This window comes from Gopherus flavomarginatus, chromosome 1 (genome assembly GCF_025201925.1).
Source record: "Gopherus flavomarginatus isolate rGopFla2 chromosome 1, rGopFla2.mat.asm, whole genome shotgun sequence".
Taxonomy (NCBI): Eukaryota; Metazoa; Chordata; order Testudines; family Testudinidae; genus Gopherus; species Gopherus flavomarginatus.
In genome coordinates this window covers 184,877,535-184,904,006 of record NC_066617.1, presented here as the reverse complement: position 1 = coordinate 184,904,006, position 26,472 = coordinate 184,877,535, and the positions used below count along the sequence as shown (strand labels likewise).

General features: G+C 41.8%; 2 protein-coding genes across 10 annotated transcripts in view; one reads left to right on the top strand and one right to left on the bottom strand.

The window, feature by feature from the left end:
• Positions 1–26,472, top strand: part of LOC127055132 (uncharacterized) — a 1,051,551-nt gene that overhangs the window by 461,278 nt on the left and 563,801 nt on the right. The gene's annotated exons all lie outside the window — the stretch shown is intronic.
• Positions 1–26,472, bottom strand: part of GBE1 (1,4-alpha-glucan branching enzyme 1) — a 302,275-nt gene that overhangs the window by 182,170 nt on the left and 93,633 nt on the right. For 4 of the 9 annotated variants that reach the window (XM_050958316.1, XM_050958362.1, XM_050958372.1 and 1 more), the window contains one exon: positions 1,337–1,452. The exons of 2 other annotated variants lie outside the window; for them this stretch is intronic. In XM_050958316.1, the coding sequence (XP_050814273.1) occupies positions 1,337–1,452 (116 nt within the window). Of the gene's footprint in view, positions 1–1,336; positions 1,453–22,056; positions 22,412–26,472 lie in introns of those variants that run through there. 3 more of the 9 variants (XM_050958325.1, XM_050958353.1, XM_050958382.1) reach the window with 3 other exon arrangements.

The following is a 26,472-nucleotide window of genomic DNA, read 5'->3' as shown; positions in this document are numbered from 1 at the left end:
GGTTGTCAGACCAATTGGCTGAACAAGGAGGAGGACTGAGTGGATTTGCAGGGTCTAAAATTTAACATTTTTATTTTTGAATGCAGTTCTTTTGGTACATAATTCTACATTTGTACATTCAACTTTCACGATAAAGAGATTGTACTACAGTACTTCTATTACGTGAATTGCAAAATTCTATTTCTTTTGGTTTTTTTACAGTGCAAATACTTGTAATAAAAATAAACAAAGTGAGCAGTGTACACTTTGTATCTGGTGTTGTAATTGAAGATGTTGTATTTAAAAATATAGAAAACATCCAAAAATATTTAAATGAATGGTATTCTATTATTGATTAATCATGCGATTAATTGTGATTAATTTGTTTAATTCCTTGACAGACCATTTGGTTTCCCTTTTTGTTCTCCCAGTCCTCTCTTTTGTCTTGTCTAATGTAGTTTGCAAAAATATTTTCCTGACACCGATAAAGTAAAGCCTGGTGTACACTTGTTACATAATAATAGGTAAAATATTTTTTAATCTAAGATAATTACCTAAAATATTTTCTATATGCCAATACTTTTCTGGATAAAATCAATCTATAGCCAAATTTGTGAAAAAACTATTTTTCTTCCTCTAAAGTGATATCACTCAGGTATGTAGAACCCTTTGCTATAGAACCATCAGGACTAAAAAGTTTGGTACAATTTCATAGGGTGATCCAGAAGCTCTAATAATTGTAAAGTATTTCAAGTACTGGTGGTTAATAATATAGTTGTATGTTTTCTTCCATTGTCTTATGCCTCAGGGAGCCATTTATGAGGCTGAAATAAAATGTGATCTGAGACCTCATACTTTTACACTTCCTGGATGATAGAAGTAAAGTGAAAAGACCAGATCTAGTATTCATTACTACAGTCCCACAAATAGCTCCCTGAAGCAAAATAGTTATGAGTAAGATATTCAGATTCCAGTGGAGCCTTAACAGTTAAAGGAATTGTACAAATATAAGCCAGAAAGTTGTTGGGTTTTTTTTTTTTAATGAGTTGTAAGTCATTCTTATTTTTCTTTTTAATAAATTCTGAGTGTATATTCCATTCTATTTTCAACTTGTGACATCATCTCAACCATATATAAATCTTCTTAACATAAACAAACCTCAATCTTATTGGATTTCAAAAATCCAAAACCACACAAAACATTATATACTCATTCAGGACAGTTTGTACAGGTAAGCACATCACTAAATGTGCTTGTCTGAGTTTTCTAATACAAATTATTAAAAAATTAAAATGCCTTAACTTAAAATCTAAGCTCTAAATTATACATTCAAAGTTGATGAGAAAAACTCTAGAACCTTTAATTTTGATCCATGGGGCACAGGCGAGAATCCATCTTGTCCAGGTGGGATGATCAGTTCCCATTTCCCATAATCCATTTTCTTATATGGATGAGAAAATGGATTCCAGCCATCTGCAATAGACAAAGAGTATTACTGAGATTCATCCTATTCAAATGTACTAAAATATACATTTACTTTTATTGTCTGAAAGCAATCTTACTGAAAGTGGGTACTGAAAAACAAATTGTTTTTTTTACATTTGACACTACTGCATAACACTGGATTAGCTTCAGTTAACAGAATTATCGGTTCTTAAGAGAGACCAGATTCCAATATTAACTCAGCATATAGTTAAAGTTATATTCCTGCTTTAACTTAATTCTGACAAGGGAACTTTACCATCATACATATTTTTCTACTGTTGTTAGCTATTCTGCACTTTAAAATCCACAACTAAATCCGTCCATATAATATCAGGATTGGAAGGGACCTCAGGAGGTCATCTAGTCCAACCCTGTTAAGGAGAATCACTGCTCAAGACAAAATTACTTATACTATAAAAACATGATCTTGACCATAGCAGAACCCAAATTTTGCCAGTTTAAACAAAAACAACTATCTGAAATTTAACTCTGACACACTATACCTCAAAATAACACCCTGTACCCCACATTCACCACTTACATATGGTTATGATGTATTTTATACAAAGTATGCCTTGTGATGTATCATAGGAAAAGTCAATCTGTTGACCATTACTGTGCTATTGAAATGTATGTATCATAATTGTACATGAAGTTATGAGATTTTGCTCTACGTTTGTTACTGAAACATGTTGTGAGCCTGGGAAATGCCTACAGACAGGGGTGGCTCCAGGCACTAGTGCAGCAAGCGCGTCAGGGCGGCAGTCAGGCAGCCTTCAGCAGCGTTTCTGCGGGAGGTCCTCTAGTCCTGCAAATTTGGCGGCAATTCGGCGGCGGGTACGCCAAACGCGTAGGACCAGCAGATCCACATGGCCAGCTGATTTCCTGCAGGTAAGCCACCGAAGGCTGCCTGACTGCCATGCTTGGGGCAGCAAAAAACAGAGCCACCCCTGCCCACTGACTAGTTCCCTAGAAATAACAAAGAAACTAAACACAAGCATTCCATGTCAAGCCTCACTTATACAGAAGGTGCAAGCAAGAATGTGAGATTTATATGAAGGACTAAAGTGTGAAGCACATAAGTAATGAGGGCTGCCTAGTCTCAGGATAGAGCATGGATTGTTCCAGCATCTGAAGAGTATAAAATAAGGGACAGTGAAATCATCAGATCACCTCTCCTCCCCCACTATTACTGAAGACAATAAGATCATTTGGGAGACAAACATTGAACTGGGGAAAGTGGTCCTAACTGGAAAACTTTCCCGTTAGCATAGACTACTGTAGAATTTTGGGTAATAGAAACTGTCAAACAGATAGTTAAGGGTTAATGCCTCTTTTACCTGTAAAGGGTTAAGAAGTTCACCTAGCCTAGCTGACACCTGACCAGAGGAACCAATGGGGGAACAAGATGTTTCAAAAGGAAGGAGGGAAGTTTTCCTTTGTTTAGAGTTTTCAGTTTCAGCCGGAGTGAAAAAAATCAAGGAACCAGCCTCTTATCAGAGTAGTAAGTTTTAGAAAGGGATAAATAGGTTTATGTTTATTTTCTTTGTAACTTGTCTTGGTACCATTAAAGGAATCATCAAATTTGGGTATTCTTGTGTGTATTAAGATTTTTGCCCAGGGGAACATCCTTTGAATCTGTTGTCTGTGAGAGTAGCTGGTATGCTAATCTCTCCCAGAGGGTTATCTTTTACCTTTCTTTTCTTTAATTAAAATTCTTTTTCTTAATACTAGATTGATTTTTTTCCTTGTTTTAAGATCCAAGGGAGTTGGATCTGGATCCACCAGGAGGTGGTGGGAGAAAGGAGGGGGGATGGTTAATTTCTCCTTGTTTTAAGATCCAAGGGGTTTGGATCTGTGTTCACCAGGAAATTGGTGAAGTCTCTCAAGGCTACTCAGGAAGAAAAGTAGTGCTTGGGGGTGGTGGCAGCGATACCAGATCAAAGCTGGTAATTAAGCTTAGAAGTGTCCATGCAGGTCCCCACATCTGTACCCTAAAGTTCAGAGTGGGGAAGGAACCTTGACAGAAACAGTATTGGCTTAGCCTGGTAAAGCTCAGGAAATAGCTTATTTTATTTTTTTGTAACCAATCCTGATCTTCTATGCCGATAATCACTTAAAATCTCTCTCTGTAGTTAATAAACAATGTTTTATCTAAGCCAGTGCATTTTTATTGAAGTTTGGAGAATGGACTCAGGTTACAAAAGCTAGTTCATATTCATACCCTTTGATGGAATTATGAACTAATTAATGAGCTCACTCTGATAAAGGGGGTCTTGAGCAGTGCAAGATGCACATTTCTGGGGTGCAAGACTGGAACTAGGGTGTCACCCTATATGGAATTAAAGAGTGTGTGGTATAGCATTCTAATAGTTTGTCTGGGGATGACTTGCATACAGGTTGGGGTGAGTAGATAGAGTGGCAGCTCACATAGCAAAGCATGGTATAGTGCACACAAGATTGGAGGGTTATGGGGGCACAACAATCAAACAGCCCAGATTGTACCCTGAGCCATGTCACACACTTACAAAAAATATGCCAGGAAAGCTTATTGGGGGAGGGGGGGGGAGAAAATCAGACAACGATTTCCAGTTTAAGAATGGAGTTATTTCTCACTCAGGATCTTCCTACTTTTTTGGCCAAGAAAAACGCTCAAGCATGAAACTATTAGTTTTGTGAACCCCAAAGAGAGTAAGCACATGGGACTACCTGAGATATTTGGAAGTTTAACTATTTAAGGTAGCACATACTTACACAGTAGAGATCTCTGAGTATTCTTAGAGTTCCACTGCCAGAGGGAAAGACCCACAAAGGGAAGTTGGTTTGGTGGATTGAGCAGAAAGCAGGAATGCAACTCCTGAATTCCTATGTCCACGCAGTAAGGCAGAGCAATCTTAATACTGCATTTTATATAAACACCTTCCATCTAAAGATCTCAGTTTTCACCCAGTTACTAATAATTGTGGTAGCACCCAGAAGCTTCAAATCAGTGTAAGGACTCCACTGTGCTAGGTAATGTATAAACTCACAAGTTAAACCAAAGAGCTGCTTTTATATTGATATACATACATACACACACACACACACACACACACACACACACACACACACACACACACACACACACACAGCTTTAAGATCATTTTCATCTACAACTTAGTAGTAATTATTGCCATTTCAAGGAACTGTTTGCAAACAAACATTCACTATACATTGTTATGTATAAATCTGTTCACGTGCAGGCAAGTGCTCCAAAATATTCTAACCAGAAAATATTGCCCAAAATATTATGATTAGAAAAAATACAGATATTCAGATACCATTCAAGAAACGCAGTGTCCTAAAACTTCACAATTCAAATGAAGGATTTTCTCCTACCTCATAAGTCACTGGCCCCTCACCTCTGCTCCTTCAAGTCCCCTCTATTATGCAAGGTCTTTCCAAAGGAAAACAGTTAATTCACTTTCTTGGATGTCGCCAGGAAAACAAATAGGGAAAAGTTTATATTGTTAGATAAACTCCTTATAGGGACTGATGCTGCCTCTTATGCTCAGATCGCTCACTGTTGCTAAGGAGCGAGAAAGGGGGAAAAAATATAATATCAACTGCTCAAGCCTTATTGACCACTTTAGGAAGAGTCAATGAAGTTCACATTTTATTGTTATTTGTATTACACTAGTACTTAAGAGACCCAGTCATGGACTGGTACCCCCATTATATTAGGTACAGTACACATACAGAAAACAATCCCTGCCCTAACAAGTTTTTTCTGAGACCGATGGAACACACAGAAACAGTAGAATAACGTTGATTGGCACGACAGGCAGTGCTCTCAGCACACCGGCTGCCTAGCCATTGTCAAGTTTTTAGTAGCTGAGTTTTAAGGAGCGATTTGAAGGACAATAATGAGGTAGCTTGGCCAAGGTTTACAGGGAGCTGCTACCATGAATGAGAAACAATATGGAAGATAGCTCAAAAGTGCTTGTATGAAAATTTAAACAAGTGGGCAATGAAGGCTGGCTTCAATGCCAGAGTGGAAGCAACATCTTGATAGGCAGGTTGTGAATGTTCTTCAAATGAGTGAGTGAAGATATTTCCAGGCTGTTCAGTGCCAAGTTCAAGGACAAGCCAACAAAATAGCAAGAAGCCATAACATACATCCGCCTTAAAAGTCCAAATTTCTGTTTTCACTTTTCCGAGGGTGCCTTTAAGAAGTCAACATCTACATCCAAGATACTGCCCTTCTTTTTTTGGAACAGAGCAGAGAGTAAATATTGACTTTTATGGTGGCTAGCATATATCCCCATAAAGATGGGGTTTATAAAGTAAACATTTAACAACTGCATACTGATTTTTCTAAAGAGGAATTTATTACAATCAGGACAAAACTGAGAAAATTGAGAAAAAATCTTAAGTAAACCCCCTGTCTAGCCTAACCTCACCTCAAAGGTTATACATCTCAGATTTTCAGAAAGGTAGCTTAAATAAAGTCTCTGCTCACCACACCCACCACTCTGAACGGATGTGCTATTGATAGCTGCATTCATGAACTGTTTAGAGTACAAAGGGAAAGTGACTAAATTGCAGACAAACTTAACATTCAGGGTTGTCTGGCCAAAGGAAGAGTCAGATGATGGCAACATATCTGGCTCTTATTGTCTCGTGGAGGAATGCAACAGCTACTTATGTCCAGCAAATCTAACAAAACCAGATTCCCTCCGCAGATCAAGGCCTTGTCAAATACACTTTACTAGATCCTACAGTTTAAGGTTCTTTGTATCTCGGAGTTAGAAGGCACTACAGATTGGCTTATCCTGGTGATTACTCCTAACAATTTAATCATATAGTCGAATGCCTTTTAGAAGATAGCACCCGTTTTCAGTATCCCCCTCAAAGAAACATTTCCATTGGAGGGTGTGGATAGAGGTTAAAGGGGATTGTACAAGCATGTAACACTGCTGTACTTGCTCTGAGTGCAATGCCCCACGTTCTCATTTTGATCATTTGGCAGCTGTCTACAGAGCTTAAGAAAGATCCTAACCACTAAGTTTAAACCTAAAATGCTCCACTTTCATTATTACATGGTTATTTTTAACATGGCGGGAGCGGAATATAGATTCTTACTATGTTTGCCTGAGTACAAGTTGAGTTCACATATTGCATAAATTATTTCCCAAACTTATGATAGCTTTGGGTTCCACTGCATTCAGAGTTATGCAACACACAAGAATACCAAGTATGAAAATTAGATAAAGAATCTAATCCTCAAAAGAAACATCCATTGCAAATACAGGTGATGGAATGAGTTGCAGTAACCCATTGTTTCAATATTATTTTTTAACCATCAATATGGGAGGGAGAAGAGCTCTCTTTAAATAAACTTATTTTTTTTCTTTAAAAGACAACTGGAGCAATAGTAAGCATATTCTGATAGTCAATAGTTTATACTTAAACCAAAGTAATTCCATGGCTGTCTTATCATAAGACCTGTACTCTTATAAATTTATTGGAACAGTTTCTAAATAGAAAAAATGGCTTGTGGCTATGGCATGTGTTCCTTAAGGGTAGGCACACCGGATAATGAACAGGTCCAGCTGTCCACAATCATACTTTCTTTTATTATGCTAGATGGTTCTGAGACACCTATGCAGACACCCTTATTTCCCTCTATTGTAATGTGGCATAGCCATTTAAAAAAGAAAACTACTTTACTATGGAAATATGGCAATGTGCGGCATTCACCTGCATCACCACTGTATGAGCATTTTCAGAGTCTCTCACTCATTTTGGAAAATCAGTCTGGTGCCAACCTTGAATGAAGACAATGATGCACTGGAAATCAATACATGGATTTGTCAGTTGCATAGCAATGCTGCTTTGAGCTTTCTGTGAAGGCAGCCTGTGTGGACTTAAGTAACTGCTTAAAGCAAAGGAATACCAACATTCTAGGAGCAAACTTGGCAGGGGCTGGTTGAGCATACTTTAAACTAGATAAGAAAAAAGGATAACTTAAATTCAAGTAGTCTGGTGGACCCTCCCCATTATAAAAATAAGGTAGAAACTGAACTCCGAAACAAGTGAAAAATACAGTATTAAATATACAATCATGTTTCCCGTACTCAAAAACCAGAAGTACAAGAAAAGTGTTACTATACACACTGGTCTAGACTCAAGAACATAAATATGATGGGATTATTCTTGTAACTGGAATATCAATGTAAAAAGATAATATTTATGGTTAAGACAAAAATGGTAGAGGATGTGACATATGACGGACATATGGAATAGCTAAAGACTTTTAATCAACTTCATAAGTATCATATCTGTATGGCCTTGTGATTATCTTCTATTCCTGCAGGAAGGAATAAATCGCAGACGGGTGGTGATGAATGCAAATCCCTAGACCAGTAACACATCTGGAGAAGTGTCATCCTCCTGGGGAAAACTACCCATTGTAGGTTGACCTGGCTGAAGAAGCCGGGTAAACAAAGAACTGAATAAAATGATCACCACCCTGATGTGGGGCAGAAGTCATTCTCTCTCTCTACCACACCCAGAAAGAGACACCAAATCATAGAATATCAGGGTCTGAAGGAACCTCAGGATGTCATTTAGTCCAACCCCCTGCTCAAAGCAGGACCAATCCCCAGACAGATTTTTGCCCTAGGTCCCTAAATGGCCCCCTCAAGGATTGAGCTCACAACTCTGGGTTTAGCAGGCAATGCTCAAACCACTGAGCTATCCCTCCCTGCCAGTGAGCGCTAATGTACACAGATGGTGTGTAAGAGATCTGAACTACTTTGTCGCTACCAGGGTCCACAGGAGGAAGATGGATGGCTGCCTGATAAGCTAAGACCTGCATGTAAAGCTGTTCATTGCTTGCAGATCGGTTCTCTGTGTAATGCATTTGTTCTAAATAAATACTTGTCTTTATGAAGGCTGGTTGGTCATTGGTTAATCCTGTTATAGCCCCTGTGGGAAAGCAGGATGACAAGTGCTGAACTGAACTCAGACTTGCTACAGTGATCACAGTGAAATGCAACCTAAATCCCAGCTGTGCACAGAGATTGCAGGTTCCATGTCCTGAAAAAGGTGATTGCTAGAGGCCTGAGATGCAGTGGAGTACCCTATAGATGCTATGAAGGGGTGAGAGGTGCAATTACTTTAGGAATTATGACAGTGGGATGGTAGTATGTTGGGATGATTTAGTAAACATCTGTATCAAACTACAAATTCCATTTTGTTTTGTGAGGCTCACCTGTGTCTTCCCTGTTGTCTTTTTGCCTTCATCTTGAATGAAATTCCAAAAGCTATTGACAAAAGGCAAACAGTGCAGGGCAATTAAAGGTCATTATCCTTGAATAACTTTCCCCTAGCAATATTCTGGGTATCCTAAAGAATGTGACCAATCCTTCAAGAAATCAGCTTTTCCAAACTGGGTTTCAGGAGGGAGCTAGCCAAACCACAGATCATCTGAGAGGAGGGACCTTGAATCCAATGGGCTCATACCTTAGTTCTCAGTTAGATTCCTAACTGAAGCCAGGTTTTAAAATTTTTAGCTTCAGCTGTTCAAGTTTTCAAAATAAATTAGGGAAAATCCTCCTTCCTCTTCACTCCTTTCACGAACTCTGGTATTATGGAAATGATTTTGATTGTATTAAAAATGAAATGTTATCTTCAGGTAGAAAACAACAAAATAGAAATCATAAGAAGCTGGAAATCTTAGCCAAGTGTCAATTTGCTAAAGATATGGATGATTAAATAAGGTATTAGCATTAAGTTGGAATGCAACATGGACTATTACAGTGGAAAAGCAAGCTGTTTGACCATTGGATTAACATACGTACTTCTAGTGTTTTAAACTATCACATTTAGAGCTTAACAACAAAATTAATCTATATAGAGATATAGAGAGACAGATAATATACAGCCAGCATCAAGCAAACTAAATTAGAGGTAAATTCAAAGTATTCTACTTCCCCAATTTTCAATTCTATAGATTATGCTCAAAAGCTACATTAAATAGAAAGGAACACAAACACTGCCAGTTTAAGTGCAAGAGTGTAATAAGAAAAGCCAAAGAGGAGTTTGAAGAACGGCTAGCCAAAACCGCCAAAGGTAATAACAAAATGTTTTTTTAAGTACATCAGACGCAGGAAGCCTTCTAAACAACCAGTGGGGCCCCTTGACAATCGAAATACAAAAGGAGTGCTTAAAGACAATAAAGTCATTGCGGAGAAACTAAATGGATTCTTTGCTTCAGTCTTCATGGCTGAGGATGTTAGGAAGATTCCCAAACCTGAGCCGGTTTTTCTAGGTGACAAATCTGAGGAACTGTCACAGACTGAAGTGTCACAAGAGGAGTGGAATTAATTGATAAAACTCAACATTAACAAGTCACCGGGACCAGATGGCATTCACCCAAGAGTTCTGAAAGAACTCAAATATGAAGTTGCGGAACTATTAACCAAGGTTTGTAACCTGTCCTTTAAATCGGCTTCGGTACCCAATGACTGGAAGTTAGCTAATGTAACGCCAATATTTAAGTCTAACGTCAGAACCGGGCAAATTAGTCGAAACAATAGTAAAGAATAAAATTGTCAGACACACAGAAAAACAAACTGTTGAGCAATAGTCAATATAGTTTCTGTAAAGGGAAATCGTGTCTTACTAATCTATTAGAGTTCTTTGAAAGGGTCAAACAAACATGTGGACAAGGGAGATTCAGTGGATATAGTGTACTTAGATTTCCAGAAAGCCTTTGATAAGGTCCCGCACCAAAGGCTCTTACGTAAATTAAGCTGTCATGGGATAAAAGGGAAGGTCCTTTCATGGATTGAGAACTGGTTAAAAGACAGGGAACAAAGGGTAGGAATTAATGGTAAATTCTCAGAATGGAGAGGGGTAACTAGCGGTGTTCCCCAAGGGTCAGTCCTTGGACCAATCCTATTCAATTTATTCATAAATGATCTGGAGAAAGGGGTAAACAGTGAGGTGGCAAGTTTGCAGATGATACTAAACTACTCAAAGATAGTGAAGACCAAAGCAGATTGTGAAGAATTTCAAAAAGATCTCACAAAACTAAGTGATTCGGCAACAAAATGGCAAATGAAATTTAATGTGGGTAAACGTAAAGTAATGCACACTGGAAAAAATAACCCCAACTATACATACAATATAATGGGGGCTAATTTAGCTAAAACAAGTCAGGAAAAAGATCTTGGCGTCATCGTAGATAGTTCTCTGAAGACGTCCATGCGCAGTGCGCAGGTGGTCAAAAAAGCAAACAGGATATTAGGAATCTTTAAAAAGGGGATAGAGAATAAGACTGAGAATATATTATTGCCCTTATATAAATCCATAGTACGCTCACATCTCAAATACTGTGTACAGACGTGGTGATCTCACCTCAAAAAAAAAGATATTCTAGCACTAGAAAAGGTTCAGAAAAGGTCAACTAAAATGATTAGGGGTTTGGAGAGGGTCCTATACGAGGAAATATTAAAGAGGCTAGGCCTCTTCAGCTTGGAAAAGAAGAGACTAAGGGGGGATATGATAGAGGTATATAAAATCATGAGTGGTGTGGAGAAAGTGGATAAGGAAAAGTTATTTACTTATTCCCATAATACAAGAACTAGGGGTCACCAAATGAAATTAATAGGTAGCAGGTATAAAAAACAAATAAAAGGAAGTTCTTCTTCACGCAGTGTACGGTCAACTGGCAGAACTCCTTACCAGAGGAGGTTGTGAAGGCTGGGACTATAATAATGTTTAAAAGGAAACTGGATAAATTCATGGTGGTTAAGTCCATAAATGGCTATTAGCCAGGAAGTGTAAAGAATGGTGTCCCTAGCCTCTGTTCAGAGGATGGAGATGGATGGCAGGAGAGAGATCACTTGATCATTGCCTGTTAGCTTCACTCCCTCTGGGGCACCTGGCATTGGCCACTGTCAGTAGACAGATACTGGGCTAGATGGACCTTTGGTCTGACCCGGTACGGCCGTTCCTATGTTCACTACATTGTAATGAATTGGGCTTTTATTCTGAAATAGTGAATTCTAAAATAGTGATATACTGCCAGTAGTCACTTAGTTGCTTAGCAATAAAATATGCAAATAAAATATTCAGTGTTATCACATAGCTTTTAAAGGAGTCTATAATGTTAATACTGCCTCTAGTATCAGAATTTCAGCTAATTGCCTCATACATTTATTTTACTCTGCTGCTAAAACCACGAATTGACAAATCTTATTGTTTTTGGATGTACATTTAATATTTTAAGTGTATTTTCAGACGAACAATGGAACATCATTAGGGAAATACCACGAGGTCTAATATCTAGAACTCAAAATGTTGAGGGAATAAAAGGAAAAATTCAGGCTTATATTAAGGGTGGTGTGTTTTATTAAGTTTATTTAATGAGAAAATATTTCATATATTACTACTGCTTGATTTTAGCATTTTCAGCAGGAAACAATAATAAGTTATCATAGAGAACAAAAAGGACTCGTAGCAGTGTCATCAGAATCATGTCTTGGGCCAAAATGACATAACATGATACCAGAAAAGTTCTTTATTGTTAAAAAAAAAAAAAACAAAAACTAGAAAGGGCACCAAATATTATACCCAGAGAATTTCAATATAGCAGAGGGCGCAGGGGGGAGAGGTAAACCTACTGTGTCTAACTGTGTAGAGCTGTATGAAACAATTAAATCATGCATATACTTAGCATAGTGTGTGTTAGTTAAAGTCAGTCTTTTCATTCAGAATCTCATAGCTCAAGCTTTAGGTGGAAATTCTCCAGGGTGTGTGTATATTTTCCAACATGATTTTTCTTTTTAAATATTTGGATCAAAAAGCACTCAGTCATTTTTTGAACAGGGGGAAAGCAGAAACTACATACTTTTCTTATAACAAAAAATTATTCAAGTGTCTTTACCTAAACAATATCTCTACAGCCAAAATAGCAGTGGCTGAAAGATTTGGCAAGGAAATACCCCTTACTACAGAATGTAGCTAGCCATATTCCTGGAAAAACGGATTTTGTTTTGATTGCTATCCACATCTGAAAAATTACTGAGTATGTGCAGTAGGTTCCCCCTCCCGCTTCATTAAGTTCTTAAAGCACACAACTACATACCACTTATGTGTGTGCGCTAAACTGCACATCACCCATTAATTACTGCCAACAAGTCAAGAACCCTTTTTAAATGGTTGAGAGAAACACAGAAATAATTTTAAGGGATCTTTTCATGCTGCTGTCAAGTTGTTCCCTTGGCTTAGGAGAATTTAAACAGGGCTGCGAGCCAGGAAGTCCTCTGCTCTGTTCATACCTCTTTCACTTACTGGCCTCAGTTCTCTGCCCTTCCAAGTAGGTTTCATGAATTCTCACATCACCCTTCCAGGAACTGAGCAAGGACCACTACCCCCATTTTCCAGATTAGGTTCTATAACAGAACCCAGCCCTTTGTAAAACACCAATATTTTAGTCATCGACTACGCAGAGTGCTTCTTTGGAAATATAGCTTTTCTATCTGCGGGTTTAATTATGCCATCAGGAAAATATGGCTATTCAAGCATATCCATCTTTGTCCAATACTTTAAAGCTATGTAATTGCATAAGCACATTTTACCAATGGGAACACAGACCAGTTGACTGTTTTACCAGAGCACAATTATGGGGTATGGCATTAGATCTTGGGCTGTGAGCTAAAAGACGCAAGATTTAAAAACCGTTTCACAATTTTCTATGCAAACTTGGACAATTTGCAACCTCCCCTTTCCACCTCTATGAAAAAAAAAATGAATATTCACCTACCTATCCCCCAGTGGGCTAAAAGGATTAATTAAGACACTCTATACTACTTTGAAGATACACAGCTCTATATGATAGAATGATGAATCACAAACTTACTTGTTTTAGCATGAAGGATAACCACTAAAACACATCTTTAATCCAGCTAGAGAGTTATTTCAAGCAAAAGAAAAGTGGGCTTGGGTTAAAACAAAACCCACAGCACCACATTCCAAAGGAAGATAGATAACTAACTAAGGCCACTGAAGAAAAGAGAAGTTAGTCTTGAGGATTCCATGGGAAAGTGACACCTTTGTCCTGACAAGGGACTGAAGAATTCATTTCGCAGTAGTGTTGTACAGAGAGTTGCATACTGTATCTGAAAGTTATCTTTGTATAAGTAGGTGGGTATTTTTGCTATCTTATTTGAATTATTGTTAATAAATGCGGATCCAACTAAGGTAGAATTGATATATAGCTGAGAAAATCACTGGCTGGATGTCTAGGGGCTGGAGAGAGGAGAAAGAGTAAATAACCGAAGACAGCAGAAATAGGACAGATGTCCAGAAAGCCACAGATCAGGAAGAAGATCCTACTTTGTTACAGTACCTATGCCTCATGAAGAACAGGAGACTATAAGGTCCTTAAATCAAACATTGTTACAGAAGAATCCATTCCTGGATAATATTTCAGTTTAATATTCTGCAAGACAAACTGAAAGACAGTTCACATTAACCTGCAATGTGTTTTTCAATTTCAAAAGTGAAAATTACTTAAATTCCATATTTCTTTGAAAACTTTTTTTGTATAAAATCTCTTTCTAGTGGTTCAGTTAAAGGTCTTTTTATGGAATATAGATTTTTATGAAGAATTCATATTAAAAGCAACTCTTGAATTCAAGTAAAATACAGCACTCAAATTTAATTTGAGATTTTAACCTGTTTGAAAAACTTAAAGAAAGGTTAAAGCTATCAATTTTTAATTAAATATATCTAGAGCAACTTAATTCTAGATCTTAGGAATTCTGCAACTCAATTTCTAATAAGAATATTACTCAAACTCATCTGCATTGAATGACACTCTTCCATTCCTGACTGCATTCTCTCTTTTGGGAATGAATACTTTACTATGTCTGATGATGAATAAGAAATACAAGACAAATGAGACACTTTTTCATTTAAAAGACTACAGGGAAATTCACTTTGGACTCCTTACTGCTGCGTTTCATTAAAATCTAGATATAGCTATTCTAAGATATTAGTTCTAAATCTCAGCTTCATTTGATAAAAAGTGATACATGAAATACTTTAAAGTAAATTAGAGTTTTCAGAACAAAACACTACAATTTTTAAGCTGCCATACTATTTCATTATGCATGAGCATTTTTCTTCCTTTATCATATTTCAATTCTTAAATTACTACTCCTCCTACACCAAAAAAAAATTGACATTAACAGTAACTTTTCAAAAGCTCATATAACTCAGTACTTGCAACACACTTCGGTGTATGTTTAAAATGATCATTTTCTTCTACTCTTGTCCTCTTTAAAAACAAACAAACAAAACAAACAAAGACAACTTACCTGTGGTGATGTCAACACAGGCATGCACAGTGAACTACTGGATCATATACATGCTCACGCATGCTTCCCAAGAGTCCATATAGGCTATTTTGGATAAGGGTGCAACACGGTGTACATGCATTTACCTACATCCACACTGCTGCTATTATGCACTGTTAGCACTACCATTTCAGGGGCAGTAGCCCAGAGTTCTGGGCATCACAGGGAGACACTTGGAGAACCACTGTGCGTGTTGCTGGTACTTTTCCCTGCCTTCACGCTTTTACCAACAATAGTTCCTGTTCACATCATCCTTTATTCTTATTCCTTGGGAAAATGGATAGAAGACACAAAGTGATGAAAAGATCTCACTCTACTCCTGCGCCTTCTTGCGAGTCAAAGAATTACACAGTGGAGCAGCCAATTAGCCAGAGGGAATTTGGACACAACATTCAGACACAAGAAGCATGACCTTGAAGGTCCATGACAATGAATTCCGCTTTCATGGTACAGATATAGTGAATGCCGGTATTGCCACAGAAAGTGCTTGACTCAACCATCGCTTTTGGTGCAGGAGAAGCAGCACAGTATGGTGGAATCACACAATTGTGAAGCCTGAAACAAACAACAAAAATGGCTTCAGAACTTCTGAATGAGGAAACACGTCATCATGGAACCGTGTGAGGAGCTTGCACCAAACCTCCAGTGCCAGAACACGCGATTCAGGGAAGCCATAGCAGTTCAGAAATGGAACGCTATTACTCAGTGGAAGCTGGCTACAGACTACTACAGGTCTATTGCAAACTACTTTGGGGTGGGAAAGTCCAATGTTAGGGTTGTGATTGTGCAGGTTTGTGAGGCAATTAAACATTCATTTATTCATAAATGATTACCATACGAAAAGTTCCATAAATAATAGCTGCATTTCAGAGAATGGGGTCTCCAAACTGGCACCCATATCCCTATACTTCCCCTCAGGGCCAGTGCAACCCATTAGGCAACCTAGGCGGTTGCCTAGGGTGCTAGCATTTGGGGAGGTGGCATTTCGGGTACTTCGGCTGCCTCGGTCGTCGTCGGCATTTAGGCGCAAGGAGCTGGGGCAGGAGGGTGCGGGGAGGGCCGCCTGCAGCAATTAAGGGGAGGAGGCGGCATGCAGGGGACTCCCCACCCCAGATCACCTCTGCTTCGCTTACTCCCCTGAGCACGCCGCCTCGCTCTGCTTCTCCCCCCCCTCAGGCTTGCAGCACCAAACAGCTGATTGGCGCCGCAAGCCTGGGAGGTGGGAGAAGTGGAGCGGAGACCATGTGCTCAGGGAGGAGGCGGAGCAGAGCTGAGCTAGGGCAGGGAGCTGCCGCACAGCTCCCCAGGGCGGGGGAGCTGCCTGCGGAGGGGGGGAGCTGCTTAAGGGAGGGGCGCCTCAGGCCAGGGTGGGTGGGGAGCTGCCGCGGGGGGGCGCGGAGAGCTGCCACAAGGCTCGGCGGGGGAGGCACAAGATGGACGTTTCATCTAGGGCGCAAAACATCCTTGCACCCGCCCTGCTTCCCCCAACACAAGGGGCGAGTGTGTGAACTGAAAAGGTTACTATCAGTCAGTCATTCTGCATGGCTTAGTGGACCACAGACACAGATTCATGAATATAAATGTGGGAAACATTGGAAAGGTTCGTGATGCCATGACACGGGAGATCAGGATTGGACTAGAAGGGAGAGGCAAGAAAGGGAGAAAAGACTTATTCCTTAGAAATGATATTGTTCTGTGTGGTGTATCCATGCCTACTGTTATTCTCATGGACCCCACATACCCAATCCTGACTTGAGTCATGAAACCGGACTCTAATATCAAGGACTCTGGAAAAAGGGAATTCAGTTGCAAGCTTAGTAACTGCAGAATGGCTATGGAGTTCACATTTGGAAGAATGAAAGTTTGTTGGTCTCGTTATGCACCCATTTGGATGGCCAACACCATTCACACAATCACCTGCTGAGCATTCAATTTGTGAGAGTAAATGCAAGTGCTTCCGCCCTCAGTGGACAATTTCAGTTTACCAACTCTGTACCAGAAGCCAGATCCCACCTACATACACATTGGTCCTAGTTGCCAGGAGGTAAGGGAAACCAAGGGTGCCCCACACCTTGGAACAACAGGAAGGAAGAGGATGCCTTCTGCCTATACTGAAGGACACATTCACATCCTGTACAGCTGCCAGAAATGCAGGAGGCAACATTTGTACATACTTGTGAGTCCACATAGCTGTGTGAGGGTTTTGTTCCTTCAGCTGACAGTCATTAGCTATTAGTCCCTATGACATTCCAAACAAACAGAATATCTCCACTGGGTTATCACCTTGGGTTCGGTTTGCGCTGTGGCAGCTGAGTTGTAATGTGGTCACTGTGCAACATTCTTGGTCTTCTCTGTTCACACATTTTTACAAAATTCTTATTGGAAGCACGCAATCTCTCTTAACGACCTGATCAACATGTGCTTGGGAGCAGACGGTGGTGGTATCCAGCCTGTCTGTTTTTTGTAACTGTTTATTACCAGCACTACTAACTGCACTTAGCCCCTGTTATAAAGCACTAAACCCTACCATAGCAAGAAAAGGCCACAGACAAATCAACGAAATTATAACATGTAAAAGTATGAGACGGAATGTGTAACTTAAGTATTTTAAAAAGAAATCTCATCAACAAAGCTTTACAAAGTTAAGAGACAGAACATAACCCAAACATTAATGGCTCTGCACCACCTATCTACTTGCCCTCCTCCTGAGAAGTGCAGGGAGCGGGGGTGGAACAAATGGGAGGAGATGGGGGAGAGGAGAAATGACCAAGGGGAAACTGGGAATGTCTCTTGTGAGGTGTTTGGGAGGCAATTTGGCAGGTTTTGAGACTCCTGCGGATTCATTGTTCCCCACCCGGTCACTCAAGGGGGTCCCCGCATAGGGTTTCAAGTGCTAGTGGAGGGTGAGATCCCAATAGTCTTGCAGGCTCCATGTTCTCTTCTCAGTCTCTTGCAGAGGAAATCCTTAAAACAGGATCTTCTGGCTAAGGAACACCTTGGGCAGCAGACAGGAGGAGGAGGAGGAGGAGGACTGTGGGGCGGCAGCGCTTGTTGATCATCAACTGATTCTGGGGCCTTGGCAGCAGAGAGACCTTGAACTTATTCAGCCACCTGGTTAGTCAGCTAGCCTCTCCATTAGGAAACCCCTCTCACTCCCTATGATGTGCCTCTTGCTCTATTAAATTGTTCAATAGTGTCTTCTCCTATGAGGGTACGTCTACACTACAGGATTATTCCAATTTTACATAAACCGGTTTTATAAAACAGATTGTATAAAGTCAAGTGCACGCGGCCACACTAAGCACATTAATTCGGAGGTGTGCGTCCATGGTCCGAGGCTAGCGTCGATTTCTGGAGCATTGCACTGTGGGTAGCTATTCTGTAGCTATCCCATAGTTCCCGCAGGCTGCCCCACCTCTTAGAATTCTGGGTTGAGAGCCCAGTGGCTGATGGGCAAAAATCATTGTCGCGGGTGGTTCTGGGTAAATGTCGTCAGTCATTCACTCCTTCCTCCGGGAAAGCAACGGCAGACAAACACTTCGCGCCCTTTTTCCCTGGATTGCCCTGGCAGACGCCATAGCATGGCAACCATGGAGCCCGTCCAGCATATTTTTTTTTTTTTTTTAAACACAGTCACCGTATGTGTACTGGATGCAGCGGACAGAGGCGATACTCCAGTGCTGCACAGCAGCATTCATTTCCTTTTGCATGATAGCAGAGACTGTTACCAGTCGTTCTGCACCGTCTGCTGCCGGTGTAAATTGGCAATGAGATGACGGTTATGTGTCCTTCTGTACTGTTCGCTGCTATCATGGGTGCCCCTGGCTCAGATCGGCCGGGGGCGCAAAGGCAAAACTGGGAATGACTCCCCAAGTCAATCCCTCCTTTATGGTTTCTAAAAATAGAGTCAGTCCTGCCTAGATTATAGGGCAAGTGTACTAGAGAAGCAGTGTATCAGAGAGCACAGCTGCTTCATGTCAGATCCCGCAGAAATGATGAGCTACATGCCATTCACGGGGGATGCCCCTGCAACAACCCCACCCGTTGCTTCCCTCCTCCCCCAACCTTCCTGGGCTACCGTGGCAGTGTCCCCCCCATTTGTGTCATGAAGTTATAAAGAATGCAGGAATAAGAAACAGTGACCTGTTAATGAGATAAAATGAGGGGGAGGCAGCCTCCTGGTGCTATGACAGTGCAGGCAGGACATTAAGCGGTGTGGGGGAGAGGAGCCCAGCATACCGCTGCTGTGATAGTCCAGGCAGGACAGAATCTTTTCTTTACACAGGAAAGGGAGGGGGCTGATGGAGCTCAGCCCCCAGTTGCTATGATGAGAACGGTTACCAGCCGTTCTGTACCATCTACTGGGAACGACCGAGAATCATTCCTATTTTCACCCAGGCGCCCCCGGCCAGCCTCACCTGAAGCCAGCCAGGAGCACTCACGGGATGATAACAAGGACGGCTACCAGCCCTACTGCACCGTCTGCCACCAGGCAGGGGAGAGGAGTGGATACTGCTCTTCATTGCTGCAGCACCAGCATTCAGTAGACATAGGGTGACATTGAAAGAAGTCAAGAAATGATTTCTTTCCCTTTTCTTTCATTTGGGGGGTGGGGAGAGTAAATTGACGATCTATTCCCTGAACCACGCCAGACAATGTGTTTGAACCTACAGGCATCGGGAGCTCAGCCAAGAATGCAAATAGTTTTCCGAGACTGCTGGGGACTGTGGGATAGCTGGAGTCCTCAGTACCCCCTCCCTCTCTCCATAAGCGTCCTTTTGAGTCTCTGGCTTCCTGTTACACTTGTCAGGCAGCACTGTGTAGCCTGTATATATTTTTTTCCAACGCTTTGGCATTTCGTCTTCTGTAACGGAGCTTTGATAGAACAGATTTGTTTCTCCATACAGCGATCAGATCCAGTATCTCCTGTACGGTCCATGCTGGAGCTCTTTTTGCATTTGGGACTGCGTTGCCACTCATGCTGATCAGAGCTCCACGTTGGGCAAACAGGAAAAGAAAATCAAAATTTCGTGGGGCTTTTCCTGTTTACCTGGCCACTGCATCCGAATTCTGATTGCTGTCAAGAGCAGTCACAGTGGTGCACTGTGGGATACGGCCCAGAGGCCAATGCCGTCGATTTGTGGCTACACTAACCCTAATCCGATATGGTAATACTGATTTTAGCGCTACACTTCTCGTCGGGGAGGAGTACAGAAACCAATTTAAAGAGCCCTTTATATCTATATAAAGGCCTCGAAGTGTGGACGGGTACAGCGTTAAATCGGTTTAACACTGCTAAAATTGGTTTAAACGCGTAGTGTAGACCAGGCCTGAAAAGCCCACTCCTTCCCTGCCCTGAGGGATTCAAACTACTCCTGGTTCCTCTTGTCCATTCCTACGAGCTGCTTCCAAGGCCCTGTCTGTCTCTGGGTGCTTCTCCAGCCCTCCTGGCAGCACAGTTTCCCCCTTGGGGCTGAAGGTTCTGCCAGTTCAAAGACAAGGGTACTATTATAGCACATAATAAAAAACCTTGCTCTAGAAGGCCACACTTGGATACTTTTCAGTATCCCAAGAATGCAACCTTGTTTCTCAAACAGCTTTTGCAGCCCATGACAAAGGAGCAGAGGCTAATAGTGGTAGAAAAACTGTACAAGCAGTTTTTACACGTTTTAAATGTCCATAGTCTCTCAGAGTTGGGAGGGGAGGATGAGAGAGTAGAGGGATAGTTCCTTCCAGGACCTGTGTTATCAGTTTGTAATTTCTTCTTTGAAAGTTGGCCAACAACTGGAAAACATGGTAGTTTTCAATGTACCAGAAAGGAAAAGAGAAAGGAGTTTTCTAGTCCTGTGCAGGACTATGGCTATCTATGCCATAGAGATGTTTCTGCTAATGGTCACCCCTCTACATATTACTGAATCATGGAGTTTGATCAGCTGTGAAGCTGGACCAAGCAGATTTGCACTGCCATTTAACCACAAGGCCAGCTGGACTGTCCGCTACATCAGAAGTTTGCTGACATATTTGCAGGTAGAGCTCTGAAAATCTGTGGATATCTGCTTTATATCCGAGGATATCTGCAGACCGTGTCTGTGGATCACAGATAGATATGAATCCAAATGTTATATCTAGAGCCCTGCAAATGTGCAGATACCCACGGACTGTGTTTGCAGATCAGATGTGGATACAAATTTTGTAACTGCACAGGGTTCTACTGGGAGACACAACTGGATATTGACTATTCTCAGCTTACATACAGAATTTCCATACAAAGAGAGATCTGAAGCTCGAACACCAACTTCCCTACCCCAGTATCTCCAGATAAATCTGTCTCTCAGACAGACTAACAATGGTGAAATGGACAAGGAAAGAAAGATGCCCCACAACTGTATTTTGTTTCAGTTCAACATCACAAGCCCCTTTCCACTGCAAAAATACATTTCTTGGTGTTCAACCAATCACCAGATAGGATCTTTCTCCCATGTCATCTTCTAAGAGAGAAAGAACTGCTGTGACTAACGTTTCCCCAGACAGTGTTCTACATCTGTGTTTTGTTCCCTTCCCAACTTTACCCCAACTCCACATCCCATCCTGACCCTTCCTCCATTTGTAAGGGGATGTTAAAATCAGGGAGAGGAGGGAGGGAAGAAACACTGAAACTGTGTAATCTTCCAAGGAACAACAGATGTTTGTCTAAAATTCTTAACAGCTAACTAACAAGTTTTCTACAACTGTCTCATCCGCAATTAGCTCCCTGCCTGCCTGTTCCTCATCTCCAACCCTACCTGCCTGACTGTTAGGTGAGAAGTGTGCAGACTCAGGGGTCCAATCATTTTTCCTTAATAATCTGTTTAAGAAATAGCTTTAGCCATATGCATAATAGTGGTTCACTAGAAATGGATAAATCATTGATTTATAACCATGTTTTGCTTGGGAACCATTTTGGAGTGGAGATGTTGGGGGAAAAGGTGGAGGAGTTCAAAAGGAGAATGGAGCATGACAATATCATATCTTCAGCACTGCAGATCAAACTCAGAAGACATGGCAATGCATGGTATATTGTCCAGGGAGGAAATGTCAGTTCACAGTACTTCAAATGCCATGGTACTTAATCACAGGAATTTAGCACCACAGTAAGAGGGACTATTGGTGGGGAGGATGAAGGTCCATTGTAACTTACCAGCCTTGGGTTCTGGTTCCTGCTGCAGCTTGGGGCTCTGCTTGGGTTCATCAGGGGCAGGGGGCGTGGCAGCTTCCTCCACCAGCTCCTCCAAATACTCCTCATTTTCTGAGACTTCTTCCACATTCCTGCTATCTCCTCCCCTGGCCCTCATAAACATCACATCAGAGAATGAAGCCAGCAAAGCTGAAGAAGGGATTATGAGCTACTTCATGTTCTGTAGTGGAAATCCTTGACAACACCCAGTAGAAGCTCCTCGTAGAAGGCATGTATGACTTGAATAGTTGCTCCAGAAGTGCTAGTCTTTGGCCTTCCTGTATAGAAGCTTCAAGTGCTTAATGTGGTCCCACCTCTTGTCAGAATCCATGAAGTTTCCCAGCATAGGTGAACATTCCTGATACTCCAGGAGAAGTTCTGGAGAACTGTGTACTGGAACCAAACAAATCAGCTCCTAAATGTGGTCAGCAGGCCAGGTAGCTGCTCTCAGAGTAGGATACACATTCACCTGGATTGATCTAAAGAGTGCAGCAGAAAGCTGTTCAAATGTAGTCAGTGCAGCTCACTACTAGCAATGAAAATGGAGGAGTGGGAGGAGATAGGGCAGACAAGTAACTTTACAGATCGGTAACGGTCCAGAAAAGCATTGAATGCATTCTCTGAATGGGGGTGGAGAACTATTGAAATTTGAAACTTGGTACAGACCCTGTCATAAACAGATAATTAAGGATTAATGTCTTTTACCTGTAAAGAGTTAAGAAGCTCAGTGAACCTGGCTGACACCTGACCAGAGGACCAATGGGGGGACAAAATACTTGCAAATCTTGGTGGAGGGAAGTCTGTCTTTGTGTTGTTTGGTTTTGTTCGTTGTTCGCTCTTGGGGCTAAGAGGGACCAGACGTACACCCATGTGTTCCCAATCTTTCGGAATCAGCCTTTCATGTTTTTAAATTGTAAGTATAGCCAGGCAAGGCGGATTAGTCTTATGTTTGTTTTCTTAACTTGTAAATGTGTCTTTTGCTGGAAGGATTTTTACCTCTGTTTGCTGTAACTTTGAATCTCAGGGCGGGGCGGTGGGGGGAGGGGGGAAGTCCCTCTAGTCTATATAAATCTAAATACCCTGTAAAGCATTTTCCATCCTGATTTTAGAGAGATAAATTTTACCTTTTCTTTCTTTAATTAAAAGCTTTCTTTTTAAGAACCTGATTGATTTTTCCTTGTTTTAGAATCCAAGGGATTGAGTCTAAACTAACCAGGGATTGGTGGGGGAAAAGGAGGAGGGGGATGACTAATACCTCCTTGTTTTAAGATCCAAGGAGTTTGGATCGGTGTGAGCTTCCCAAGGCAACCCAGGGAGGGGAAAGTCTGGGGGGAAAAAGGAGGGGATGGTTAATTTCTCCTGGGGGAACAGGAAATGTGCCAAACACTGTATTTTTGGCTGGTGGCAGCGTACCAAATTTAAGCTAGTAATTAAGCTTAAAAGTCATCATGCAGGTCCCCACTTTTTGGACGCCAAAGTTCAAAGTGGGGAAAAAAACCTATGACAGACCCCTTATCCCCATCAACATTATACATGGGTGTGGGATCATGCTATAGAGGAGGTGCGTACTTACCCACACCCCTCCAGCATTCTAGCTTACTCACCCTCTACTCTCCATTAGACAACGCTTCTGGGGGTTAGGTGTGGACTACAGGCAGCTTATGGAACAACCCCATACATGGGCAGTTGTATATAGCCACTAGTGGAGATGCATCCTCAGAGACTTTATTAAAACACCATTTTAAGAATTTAGATATACAACTCCTTAGCACCCATGAGTTAAAGAAAAAAAAACCACATCAAGACTTAAAATCCAGCTATTTTTTCTGGCTCAAATGCCTTAGAAACAGCTTTGGTAGCTGGCATCAGATATGGTTTATCTACTGATAGACCTATTTATAAATTTATCATTTGGTACTAGCATTATTCCAGAAAGAAGGAAGCTGACACATATGACTGCCACATTTCATACCCATGCATTCTGGTAGAAATACAAGCAATGTTTGAACAAAAGCTGGTTGTTCCCCTTCCTCCCCGCATCAGTTGGGTTATTCTGACCAAATGTGAGCATGACTGAATGCAGTGTTACTCTACTCTTCTGATTTACAATTTTACATGGAATACCCTTAAGCACTAGACAGAAGAGGAGGTTACTTACCTATAACAGGAGGTTCTTCGAGACACGTGGTCCCTATTTACATTCCAAAGGTGAGTGTACATGTCCACCATGCGCTGGAGCAGGAAAGTTTTCCTAGCAGTGTCCATTGACCTTCATGTGTGTCGTGCGTCCCCCTTGTATTCGTAGCCAAGGCTATAATAGGTTGTGTGGGTCGATGCCACTCCAGTATCCCTCTTACTGCTGATTAGTTTAACCCATAGCAGAGGGAGAGGAGGACCAGTATTAGAATCCAAATAGAGACCACATATCTCGAAGAAACTCCCATTATAGATTAGTAACCTCCTCCTTGAGTGATGGCTCCCATACAGATTTCAAAACACGAGTGAGGAACAAGCAGGGATCAGCATGGAAGTGGGTGAGACGAAGTATAGTCTATAGTACGGCATGGCCTACAGCTGCATCTGCAGCCGCAGCTGAGGCGATGGTGTACAGAGACACAAACACGTGTAAGGAGCGCCACACTGCTGCACAACAGAGGTCATGCCACGAGATGTCAATGAGGTAGTCTGATGTAGCTGTGTGCGCTCACATAGTGCATGCCAGGACTCCGTCAAGCGGAGATACATTGGTGCATATGTAACATTTCTGACTGCACCTGCAGACCCATTTGGAGGTATGTTGTGAGGAGAGGGTTTGTCCCTTGCATCGATCTGCAATAGCTAGAAAAGTCTCTGTAATGCCTGAAAGGCATGGGTACGCTAGAGGTAAATGCCAGTGCAGGGCTGTCATCGAGGGAGTGTAGTGCTCTCTCTGTGTGGGAGACATGGAGTTTGGGATGGGAGACAGAGGTTGATGCACTGATTAAGGTGGAATTCTGACACTACTTTTGGTATGAAATTTGAGTGAAGCCATAAGGAAACCTTATCCTTGTGGAAGACCGCATAAGGAAGAGGAGTCTGCTGTCATGGCTGCCAGTTTGCCGGCCCATCTAGCCAAGGTGATGGCCACTAAGAAGATCACTTTCATGGAGCAATAAGAGAGAACACATTGCCAGGGGCTCGAAAGCAGGCTTTGTGAGGAAGGAGAGAATGAGATTAATGTCCCATCAGAGTGTGGGCTTGAGGCCTGGTGGGAAGGTATTGAGTAGACCCTTTAGGAAACAGACAGTAGGGTGTAGGTTGTAGGATGTGTGAACACTGAGGTGCCATCCATTGAGGGAGAAAGGCACTGAGCACCGCCAGGAGGACCCATATGGAGCTGAAGGCCAAGCCTGACATTTTGAATTCAAGAAGGTAGTTGAGGACAATAAGTATAGCCATTGTCCCCAGTAGGTGTTGATGTCTGTGGGGCCATGAGGTAATCACTTCCACTTCACCTGGCAGCAGGCTCTCTGGCAGATGCCCTTCTGTTTGTGTAAGGATGCATCTCACCGGGGCAGAGCATTTCTTGCCTATCCTTGAGCTGCATCCAAAAACCAAGTTGTGAAGTGAAGTGAAGTCTCAATCTTGCATGAGGAGATCCAGTTGTGTGTGAAGGTAGAGAGTCACAGGAGGTCCGAGAAACAATACTGATGGGGCCAGAATGGGGCTACAAGTATTACTGTAGCTCAGTCCCAGTGAATTTTGTGTAGGACTTGTGGGAGAAGAGGAATGGGGAAAAAGGTGTAGCATAGGTCTCTGGTCTAGGGGAGAAAGACGTTGCCCCGTGAGTCCTCCCCTCTGGAGCAATAAATGGGCAGTTTGTGATTCTCGTGGGTCATGAAGAGGACCCAGTGGCACTGTGAAATTCCTACTCACAGTTCACGTAGACAGTCCTGCTGAATGCATCTGCCAGGGAGTTTTGGGTGCCTGGGAGATACGTAGCCTGGAGATGTACCGGTTCCAAAGGTAGATGGACTCAGAAGAGGAGAGGGAGGGAGACTTGAAGCTGTGCTCCTTATTGATGTAAACTACCGCTGAAATGTTGCTGGAGAACAGTTCAATGTGACCAGACCGACGAGAGGGAGGAACACCTGCCATGCGAAATGGACTGCCCTCAACTCCACAATGTTGATATGTGTCTTGGCCTCTCCTGTCAACCAGACGCCCTGGCTGTGTGATGGTCTAAGGGGGCTCTCCAACTTGCAAGAGAAGCATCTGTGGTGATGGTGGATTGTGGGGTAGGAGATGTAAAGGGAGTACCCAACTATGATCTTGGAAGGATCAGTACACCATGTGAAGGAGGCCAGAACCTTTTAGGGAGCAGGATTCTGCTCTCCAGTC